Source organism: Habropoda laboriosa, unplaced genomic scaffold, assembly GCF_001263275.1.
Source record: "Habropoda laboriosa isolate 0110345459 unplaced genomic scaffold, ASM126327v1 scaffold334, whole genome shotgun sequence".
NCBI classification, from domain to species: domain Eukaryota; kingdom Metazoa; phylum Arthropoda; class Insecta; order Hymenoptera; family Apidae; genus Habropoda; species Habropoda laboriosa.
In genome coordinates, this window is record NW_017100493.1 from 63,210 (window position 1) to 75,062 (window position 11,853).

Below are 11,853 nucleotides of genomic sequence, written 5' to 3' on the forward strand. Positions count from 1 at the left end.
TAGAGGGGTTATTTATAGGGGTGGAGAAATATGTTGAGAATGTATAATGACGTTTTGTTTGCGCGGAGCCTTTCTTCCCGTGTGAGCTGAGGTTGCAAATTGATCGAGGTTGCAGTAGCAGGAAAAGAACTTTTATATCGTTGAACCGTGATTTTTAAGTAGCAAGATACTTTTATTTCACTGTTCATCTTTGAAGCTTGAATGCACACATTGTTGCAGACTCTATTCTCGAATGCAACATTGATGGAAGCACTATTTCGAATGCAAAACATTGTTGTACGCGTTACTTTTGAATGCAACATTGCTTGAAGCGTTATATTTGAACGCAAACATTGTTGGAATCGCTATTTCTGATTGCAACATTATTAGAAGCGTTATTTCGAACGCAAACATTATTACAAACACTACGCTTGAATGTAACATCGTTAACTCGTATTATTTTCGAATGCACATTATTGCACGGTGCGCTGTTTTGCAACATTGTGATTCGCGCAGGCTCCTGAAAAAAGCACATTGTTGCAAAACGCGTTATCGGGTTTGTAACTTTGTCGTCGCGGGCCCCTCGCGAAATTTGCACATTGTTGCACGACACGCCGCTTTGCAACAATGTGCATTTTCCGCGAGGGGCCCGCGGTGACAAAGTTGCAAGCGCGACCCCTGCGGCTGGTGTCGGTCGCATGATTCGCGAAAAAGTACAATGTTGCAAAAGGGGATATCGCGTTTGCAACTTTGTTGCCGCGAATCGTTCTCGAAAAAATGCACATTGTTGCACGAAGCGCCGTTTTGCAACATTGTGGCTCGCTCGGCTCTCGAAAAACGTGTTATTTTTGAAACGCAAGTATTTTCGTTTGTAACGCTGTACGACATGCTAAACATTGTTGTATGCAGTACTTTGTACGCAAAACATTGCCACAAGCATTTACTTCAACACTTGTGTTCAAATGACAAAGTGCTAAGCCACATTTTCAACTTATTCATCTATGGATAATGCAGCCTGTACGAAAGCACCTGTATGGAAAATATATGCATTAAACGTGTTCCTTATTAAAATAAGTTTTGTACTAAGTAGAAATTTCATCCCATTCGAAATGAAATATACTTACAATACAACTGAAACCTCCCAAAGTGTGTTCTCTTCTCTCAAATAAAGTTACCAATCGAATTCTTAGAACCCTCCACCGATTAACCAGCAAAAACGACACACAGAAATAATAATATCGAAGTTTTAAAACAGTACCGTTCATAATTCTTACCTACCTCTCGTACAATATCTTAAAGCAATTTACGAGCACATCAGTTTCCACGTCCATTCGATTCACCCTCGTGAGCAGCCGGGAATCGATCGCGGGGTTTGCAACTTTGTTGCCGAAAGCTGCTCCCGAAAATTGCACAATGTTGCAAAACGGGGCGTCGTGCAACAATGTGCGATTTTCGTCGACAACAAAGTTGCAAACCCAGAACGCGTTTGCAACAATGTGCGATTTTCGGGAGCGACTTTCGGCCACAAAGTTGCAAACCCGATTATCCGTTTGCAACAATTTGCGATTTTCGGGAGCGACTTTCGGCAACAAAGTTGCAAGCGCGATTACCCCTGTGCAACAATGTACAATTTTCGGGAGCGACTTTCGGCAACAAAGTTGCAAACCTCTAACGCGTTTGCAGCAACGTGCTTTTTCCGGGAGGGACTCTTGGCAACAAAGTTGCAAACGGGATAACGCGTTTTGTTGTATGCAGTACTTTGTACGCAAAACATTGCCACAAGCATTTACTTCAACACTTGTGTTCAAATGACAAAGTGCTAAGCCACATTTTCAACTTATTCATCTATGGATAATGCAGCTTGCACGAAGGCATCTGTATGGAAAATATATGCATTAAACGTGTTCCTTATTAAAATAAGTTTTGTACTAAGTAGAAATTTCATCCCATTCGAAATGAAATATACTTACAATACAACTGAAACCTCCCAAAGTGTGTTCTCTTCTCTCAAATAAAGTTACCAATCGAATTCTTAGAACCCTCCACCGATTAACCAGCAAAAACGACACACAGAAATAATAATATCGAAGTTTTAAAACAGTACCGTTCATAATTCTTACCTACCTCTCGTACAATATCTTAAAGCAATTTACGAGCACATCAGTTTCCACGTCCATTCGATTCACCCTCGTGAGCAGCCGGGAATCGATGGCGGGCATCCTAGACTATATGTATACAACTATGTTTACTAACTTAAAGTATAAACTAATAATGACTTTAACCATACATACTACACGCGCGCACATGGCTCACGCGTCCCATCACCTCTCGTCCATGCACTCCCACCATGCGCGCCCGATCATCCCCGAATACCTTCTAAGATTCCCGAACATTTAGTTTAATTACGTTACATTATTATATATTGTAAACATGTTACATTTATTTGAAAAATTAATTTGTATGTTGCGCAGTGAAAGAAATGCTGTAATTGAAATAAATGAAGAATTAAATGTTTCCGTCCACTTAACAACACAGCATCAGACCACAGACGACGTACAGAATAGACCTAGAATCTTATGGGACTTTTAGTCCGGGTCTTTGGGGTTAAGAATACCCTTACCATTTTCGTGCCGCTACCAACGTTACCGATTCAGCGTAGAATAAGATTACAACCAGAGACGACGTACAGGATAGACCTTCCACCTAATGTATTTTTGTGTCCAACGTTCTGAAATATCGATCGTGCAAAAAATCAGAGTTTTTGTTATGCCTTCCACGATATAAAGCGGTGAGTTTAGGAATTACATACAATCCAACGCAAAATCCAACGTAAAAAGTTGATAGATGTAAAAAATATTTTTTTATTAAAGTTGCATATAAATGTTGCATATGTGACGAATCATCTACTAATAAACAATTACGTTACCTTTTCATTTGAAATTTCATAGTTACGTTTAATTCCAATTCTAACCACTACTAATGTTGTAACCTTATTCTATGCTGAATCGGTAACGTTGATATCGACACGAAAATGGTAAAGGCCTTCACGGCCTTAAAGTCCCGGACAAGAAGTCCCTTTGGGAGGTTTCTGGACCAATCGTACAACTACACTGAACTCCTAGCGGCAATAGAACAATGCAAGCTGTCCTCGACACCAGGACCAGACCACGTAGACTACCACATGATCAAGCACCTATCGGACAAATTGAAACTGCTCCTTCTAGATCTTCTCAACGAACTGTATAACGCGCGACAAGTCCCACAGGAATGAAAAGAATCAAGCATCTTACTCATCCCAAAACACGGAGACAGTGGCCTCAGACTCATCACCCTGGCCTCCTGCATGTGCAAACTATACGAAAGACTCATGAAAAACAGATTAGCATGGTGGTGCGAATACTACCAGAAGCTACTACGGGAACAATCAGGCTACAGACAGAAAAGGTCCTGCATGGATAACATAGGAGTAATAACCACTATGGCAGACATAGGACATCTCACAAACGAATACACAATTGTTGCCTTTCTCGACATTAAAGGCATCTTTGGTAATGTACATAGCAGCATACTGACAAAAATACTCGAAGAAACAGACATAACAGGAAATATTCTGGGCTTCATATGCAACTGAATGCACGACAGGAACGCTCATTTCATAGGCAGCACGCACCTAGAGCAGAACTACAAGAATTTAAAAATTCACAAAGGACTATCGCAGGGTGGAGTTCTGAGCCCGCTGTTGTTCAACATCTACATAAGAAACATCACAAAACATATGAGAGGCGATGTCATCATCACTCTGTATGCCGACGACATAGCAGTAGTCACCCAGGACGCGGACCTCGAAAAACCTAGAACATCTCTCGAAGCAGCAGTAGATACAATCCGACGCAATCTCATTCGCCTCAACCTAGAACTAGCTACAACCAAAACAGAACTACTGTCCTTCAGCAACTCGCCGCACAAAACATCTCCAACCTACCTACACATAGGACGCGAAGTCATAGAAAGCAAACAGACAGTTAAATTCTTAGGTGTAAACGTAGACGCCAAACTTCAATGCAAGCTGCACACCAAACAAATCATCAACGGGTGCCACAAAATAATGAACAGCATTAGATTCCTGAGGGGAACATGGTGGTGAAGTGACCCCCAGACACTCATCCACATATACAACAGCCTGATAAGAGCCAAAATAGAATATGCCAGCATGTGGGCCGGAAACAACTCGAACAGCTACAAATAGAAGCACTCAGACTAGCCATGGGATACCACAGAACCACTCCCACAAGAGTTATTCTTGCAGAAGCCAAGGCTCTTGCCTTATCAGACAGAGCAATACAATTAGGTTCAAACTTTCTAATCAAGACACTCACAAATGGAGCTCATCCGCTCCTTCCAATTTTCCTGGAATTTCTGAAAACACAGAGACAACGCACAAACACAACTACACAAACACACCTCTCGATCGACGAACAACCACAATTTTCAATTATGTGGAAGAATATAGCACATTACTTTACATACTTCCAAACCTCCCCAGCAACATCACTAACTTCTCGATACAAATAGAAAAGCCAAACATAGACACGTACTGGCACATTAATCAGACAAGAAGCACATCCTGTAACAGCATATTCAAAAATCTCACAAGCACTAAATACCCCAAACACGTAGTAGTTTTTACAGACGGATCCAAAACAACACACAGTCCCTCAGACGGAGCAGCATGCATCTCGCCACAGCTCAACTGGGAACAAAAAATAGTTCTTCCAAAAGAGGCTTCCTCCTTCACAGCAGAATGTGCCACAATGGAACTCGCTGTGCAATTAGCCAACCAGAATTGACAGCACTCGTACCTCATCTGCAGTGATTCAAACAGTCTGATACAGAGTCTTCTTCGTACAAGATTTGAACAAAGCACAAACAGATACATAATAAATATCAAAACAGGTCTAAAAGCATTCCAGAAAAACACAGCTGGAAACTCCATCACACTCATGTGGATTCCATCTCACACAGGCATAACAGGCAACGAATTCGCAGACAAAGCAGTCAAGCAAGCAGCAACTCAAACACAAAATCAGAGCCTCACCGTCCCACAAAATGACATACGGCAGTAAGTACAACACCACATCAACCAACAAATAGAAAAACACTGGTTGGCAGAAAGCGCATCACAAGGTACAAACTATTTCAGACAATTCTACAATCCATCCAGGAAACCCTGGTTCCACAATAGAAACCTGCCCAGGCACCTGACGGTCTGTGTAAATAGAGCCAGAGCCAACTACTACAATTTGGCAGCCTTCCTGGCAAGAATGGGAATAACGCAGGACCCAGCCTGTCCCTGTGGTGCTCCCAACCAGGACCTGGACCACGTCCTGTGGACCTGCTCTCTGCACATTCACGAAAGAAAGACACTCACAAACAACCTAAAAAAGGAAGGCTGGCCTCCACCCTATAACACTCAATAGTTTTCAAAAGAACCAAAGATAGCAGCTGTCAAATATATAGACAAGTTCTTAAAAGTCATAAACATCTCGATATGACGAAACAGAGTGAACAACATAATAACCTTAACTTAATATTAGCACCTGAAACTACTCGTTACCTTAAAGACGAAGAGAGAGAGAAGATAAGAAAGGAAGAATAGTACAACTTTTTATAAAGGTCTATTTAAAATTACATCAGACATTATATATTTTATATAAATTTATAGCCCAAAACTGTTATGTATAAGTATTTTAGCTTATGGGCCGATTCCGTCTCAAAGCATCTTTCAAAATAAAAAAAAAAAGAAACCGTTTACCTACACTGCAACTTTCCTTCAAGCGGTAGAAGTATAGGATCGAAGAACAGTGGCGATAGCCTGATCTCCTATTTTTCGTTCATTTGGTTAGGCGATGACATGACAAGCTTCACCTTTGCTTTGTCGATTGGTATCTCAAAAGCCTCATCTTTGCTTTGTTGGCTTATACAGGGTGTCCCGTAACTCCTCGAACACCCGGAAATGGGGGGTTGCTGGGGTGACTCTGAACAACTTTTTCCTTTACCAAAATGTTGTTTGAAGCTTCGTTTCTGAATTATTAACGAAAAACACTGACCAATCAGAGCGCACGTAGAGCCCGCGCCCAGACACGGGAGCGCTGACTCTCATCTGCGCGCGATCGTGAACAGATGCGTACGCGTGACTTTTCGGTTATCGATCGCTGTCAAAAAATTTTGACTTTGCACCGCTATTTTTATAAGGCTTAGAGAAATTGTTTTTTGCCGTCATTCCCACGTTTGTATAAATTTTTGAAAAAATTGCAATTAGTCGGAATCGTGCGCGAATGAGCCTCTGTTCTTCGTCCCTGGGCGCAGGCTCTACGCGCGCTCCGATTGGCCTGTGTTTTTCGTTAATAATTCAAAAATGAAGCTTCAAACAACATTTTGGTAAAGGAAACAGTTGTTCAGAGTCACCCCACCAACCCCCCATTTCCGGGTGTTCGAGGAGTTACGGGACACCCTGTATATAAGATTTTTAAACCGTATAAATAAGGTTAAACGTAGGCAAAACTGTCGTAAGGTACAGTTAAATGTATATGCGTAGGCACATACCTTGTATATTTGTAGTAACCTATAAAGTAAGGATTCATTTGTATACTAGTATGTACCTCAAAATATTCGGGAGAAATCAAACAAACTAGATCGAATTCAAGTACACGTAAGTACATGTGTCTATTGTAACCAGGTATGCAAATACTACTGCTTCTAGAGGCTTGAATAAAATTTAAGGTGTACATTTTTCTTAAAAAAGAAAAAGCTATGTATCTACCTACAGTTCTACTGATCCTCTTCCTCATCGACCGTTTTAACAACGAACTAATCCCTCAAAAATGTTAAACGATGGCATCATAGTACGTTAAGTAATCAATTTGTTATCAAATGTCATTGGTAAAACTTAAAATTAAAAAAGATGTGTAACTCGCCTTACTTACCTTTTGTTTTAAAAGGTCTAGATGGCTGAGAATACCCTCGACAGCCGTTCTCGTTAATAGCTGCTACACGAAATTGATACCAATGTCCAGTTTTTAATCGTTCTCGAAGTGTTGCGTGCGATTTCGTTGAAACATGACGCACCGTCCAAGAGCTCAATCTAGATTCCAGATATCTTGGTCCAAGTAAATGTCTTTCTTCCACTAAATACCTTACACCGTTCTCTACAGCCGATTTATTTATAGGTGGAGTCTTAGAATTATGCCATGTTAAATGAACTAAATTGTTCTTCTGTTGTCTAATTTGTACATTTTCAGGAATCAAAGGTAAATCTGGAAAAATGCAGAATTTTGAATTTACATTACCATTTTACCGAAATAGAAATAAAATCGTTACGTACTTGTTTTTTGTATATCTTTTTCACTAATCATTATTTTACAATTCATCTCTTTCCCACAAGCATTTGTTTCACACTAAATCGTTATAATTTTGTTATGTTACAAAACAAGCGTATCATTCTAGACATTCTTAATGCGAGATTGTCAAATTTGCATTGATCATTGTATTAAGTCCACCGCTGAATTTTATTTTGATAAGTGTACGTTAAGAAAAGAATTTTTATTTATCAGCTAACACGTATGGAAGATATGAAGAAAAGAATTTCTAACGCATTTAAAAGCATAAAGGAAATGTTTACGGCTGTACAAGATAGCTTTAACCGGCATGTTTAAGCATGTATTAATGTTTAAGGCAATGTATTTTTTGTTCAGAGCATTTATGGGGACACTATCGCATTTCGTTTCGCCGTTGTAGTTTCACATTTGTCAATAAAGTCATGCAATATACGCCCTATCATTCTATTGAAAAAAAATATACCGTGTACTATTTAAAAAAATTCAACTGACCTTCAAATGACCTTAATGCCTCCACTAACAATAAGTAAATTTACACCTACAGTCCGTTCAACGAGTCGAGCCAGTGGAGGTAAACAAACGCACGTGTTTTGGGACAGTAACGTATCCACAAACTTCAGATACTGCAACACTAAACCTGAGAATCGAAAATTTAAGGCTTTCACGGCCCGAAGCATAATTATTATTGAGGCTTTCGCGTGTAAACCTTGTCCTTATGGAAAAAGTATTCTGACGTTTCGTAAGCATCAGGGTTCGTGAAACACACTGATAATGAAGTATGTTTAAAGGAGGTGTATTATTTATACAAAAACTCGTGTTCCGGTTCAATTAAAAATTAAAAAGAGCAATTAAAAGAAACGTCGGAATACTTTTTCCATAAAGACATGGCTTACACTCGAAGCCTCAATAATAATTAAACCCGAGAAGTGGAAACAAGCCCTAACACTGACCCATGTAAATCCGATCCTGAACTATCATTCGCCAGCCAATAGCTAGAGTCCCTTGCATCTATCACGTGTTTAGCACGCGAATGTTTGTTTACCTCTACTAACTCGAGTCGTTGGACGAACTACACGCTTTAGCGTCCCCTTTTATCTCTTTTAATCTCCCAAAAGAAAGTTTCTCAATTCAACGTACTTTCCGAAATATAAGCATTTATAGATTAAAATGGGACATTCTGCATAACAGAATATACATGTGTAAAGAGATATAACGACACAATATGCGTGGGCTGTCTGAAAAGTAAGGTATTTCTGCGCATGTCCGTAAAAATGACAACTACGTAAACCCATCAACGTCTGCACGTATGTAGGTTATTTCTGTTGTTTTCGAACAATTGCTGTTTGTTGCAGCTGCGTCTTCTAATTTTGCACAGGAATTATGAAAATAGAATATCTGTTAAAAGAGTCGTGTTCATTTGAACACCATGTTTCTGATTTCTGAATTTTTTGATTATATTGAATGCGTTTAATTTTTCCAATTCTTTAATTGTGCATTTAAAATGTAATTATACTGGACTAATCACCAGTGTTTGTAATTTAAATGAATTAATATCGTTAATGTACATTTCGATGGATTTAATTTGCATAAATGATTCAGCAAATAAGTACGTAAGTATAAATTTGAACACATATAAATTAAAAGAAATGTTATTCCATAAACAAACATTGCTTATTATTGGATATTAATTACTTGTAATGTACGTTTCTTAATGTACATATATGCATCAAGTAAATTTTATACATTTTTCTTTTTTGTGGAGACTGTTTGTATAATAATCGAAAATGAATAAATTAATTTAATTTAATTACAAAATTGAAATTAAAACGAAGAAAAACTTAAGAACAAAACTGAATACCTACCAGTTCTATTGTCTAAACCGATAGAATGCATACATGTGACGCCACATTCGTGCTTGCAACATTTCGCTAAATCTGGACAACGAGAGTCGTCATCACAAGTAACTAAACAAACAGCTTCAAAGGGTGACATGGATGCCTTATCAGGACAATGACCAGGTTTTGTATAATTAGACCCCAAGCATTTTTCCATACACTAAAACAAAATAATAAATCGATCGTTATATAGGGTGGGTCGCGCAATTGCCATTGGCTATATTTTTATAGCTATAGGTCTTATATGATTATATAATACTAGAGGCCAAATGTACTGGCCAGTCAAGGTCACTTTTGAACTATTATGTGCATTTATTACTATAACATGTCTTTGACTTTTCTCTTTTGACAATAAGGGATCCTTCGTCTTTTCTTTTGACATAGCTCAGATATTGAAAATAGTACAATAAAAAATAATTTTCATGTTTGTATGTGTGTGCTGCTGTAGGTCAACGAACGTAGTATATAACTTACAATTAGGACAGAGCGATAAAAGTCGACAACTTTGTAGGTGACAACTACGAGCCGACCAGAACATTTGGCCTCCAAAATAACAACAGTTATTGGTAGAAATAATAATAGAAAAAGTCGAACAATTTTACAAAGCCTATTTTCCTAAGACCTTATTCGTTTTATGTAACAAGACCTGATGAAGTTCTACTTTTTAATATTTAATATTTCTTAATATTTTTTACATAAACAGATTCATTTTGAAAATTATAAAAATGTAATTTTTTATTCTGAAAATTAATAATTCACAATATATTTAAATATTCACTCTTTCGGTTCTTATTTATAAACACTTGGGAACGCACTATCTCATATTGTATATTGTACTTCAGATGTATGTATGTATTCATGTGGTAGACAAACCGCTCAGGTTTTGTCTAAGTAACAATTTTTATTGCAATTGATAGACTGCTATAATTCAAGAAGAATCGTGTACAGCCGATTCGCGGAGTAATAGAATTGAGGGGATTGTAGGAGAGACGAAGGTTAAATAAGCCGTACTCTACACACTTTCAAACTTCGTTTTACTTAGGCGCGGCACGCGTGAACCTTACTCGCTAGTGCAAGTAAAAACGATGAATACACGAAACAGAATAACGATGGGAGGCGACGCTTGGACAGCACGACGTTCGGCCGATCGTCCTTTTCGACTGTCCCGTTTCCGCCGATCTTCGGGTTATATGCCCCTGTCCTTAGACAAGGACAGGGAGCAAGCCGCGCTACCGAAAAGCGCGGGACGAGAAAAAACGCGGGCGGAAAAGCGCGCGTAAAAAAAGCGCCAACTTTCTGGCGAGGGTTGGCTGGTCCGGAAAAACCCTGACCCGTGCGAATCTGGCTACCAGATGCGAGAACTGACCATAGCCAGACTCGCACGGCCTTAGCGGGGGGCTTACAGCCTTCATGGGCGTAGCTACAGAATGATAATGTGCTTTACTCTAAAGTTGAACGGGGAATTGAAGTTTCCCCGTGATGTTGAGACATGGGATTTTATATCGTAGAAAAGGAATGGTACCCGATCCAGAATTTAGGGATTCCCATGTCTTCTTTATCGTGATAGGAATGCTAAACTTCTTTGGGGTGTCTGGTGAGGTTCTCAATTTTGGAGCTTTTGCATTTGCCAAGAAACGTCAATGTCGCGGTCCCCTGCCTACTGCACACGTGATTGGTGGAAATGTAGCGTGAGATTTCTAAAGGTAGGCAGCGTCGGACAGATGCATCTAAAGCCTAGTCCAGACTGACAAACAATTGTTCGCAGACAACGGAAGACAAAATACAAGTCCAGACACAGTCTGCAGATAACAATTAGGTTAAGTTGGGTTCCAAACGAGGAAATCCTTGGATGTACGGTATGAATGGACGGATGAAGGAGATGGATGCGTGAATGATAGGATGATTAATTATGGAAATAGGATAGGGATTAATTTTTAGGGTAGATAAAAACTTAAGGTTAGTTTAAGGTTAGTTAAAAACCCTATCTAACCTCCTTTGGAAGGCGACTACTTGGTGTTCCCACCGGGAGGGATGTACCAAACAGAGGGTAACTGTCATAGCCGGTGTCAAATCCGGTTGAGAAAAGTAGAGAGGCTTAACCTTGGTACCCGAAAGTATTTGAAAGTGATGCCCTCCCCCAGCGAGCTGGATGAGGGTAACTATGGGGGTTTTAGAGGGTAAAAATCCTACACTACTCCGCCCCTCCAGGAGAGGCGGAGAGTCTATACAAGATTTCCTCCATGTAAAAAAAAACGGAAATGGAGCCTAACCTTAAGTCCCAACCGATCACCCAACATCAGATAGAAAGTTAGGCGGTTGCCTTGCACCTAGGCTGAAGGAAGTACCCTAACTCGGCGATGGTTTCGGAGAAGAATAAAAAGAAGGTTAAGTTGGGACTTGGGACCGCGGCACTGTTGGGTCGAAGTACTGAGATGCCAGTCCCGACTGGACGCACCGGCAAAGTGGAAAAAACACTTGAAGGGGTGCACTGGCCAACGCGCTGTCGGGCGGTACTGCTCAGTTTGGAAAACTGGCTGGACCGTTGCCAGGTGCAGCTCACTTATCGCGTGACTCAATGAGTACCT

At 39.8% G+C, this 11,853-nt stretch overlaps 1 protein-coding gene across 1 annotated transcript in view; it reads right to left on the reverse strand.

The window, feature by feature from the left end:
* Positions 1-11,853, reverse strand: part of LOC108576075 (anosmin-1) — a 43,257-nt gene that overhangs the window by 15,081 nt on the left and 16,323 nt on the right. The window contains 2 exon segments of the mRNA XM_017938996.1: positions 6,963-7,292; positions 9,236-9,428. Coding sequence (XP_017794485.1) covers positions 6,963-7,292; positions 9,236-9,428 — 523 coding nt within the window.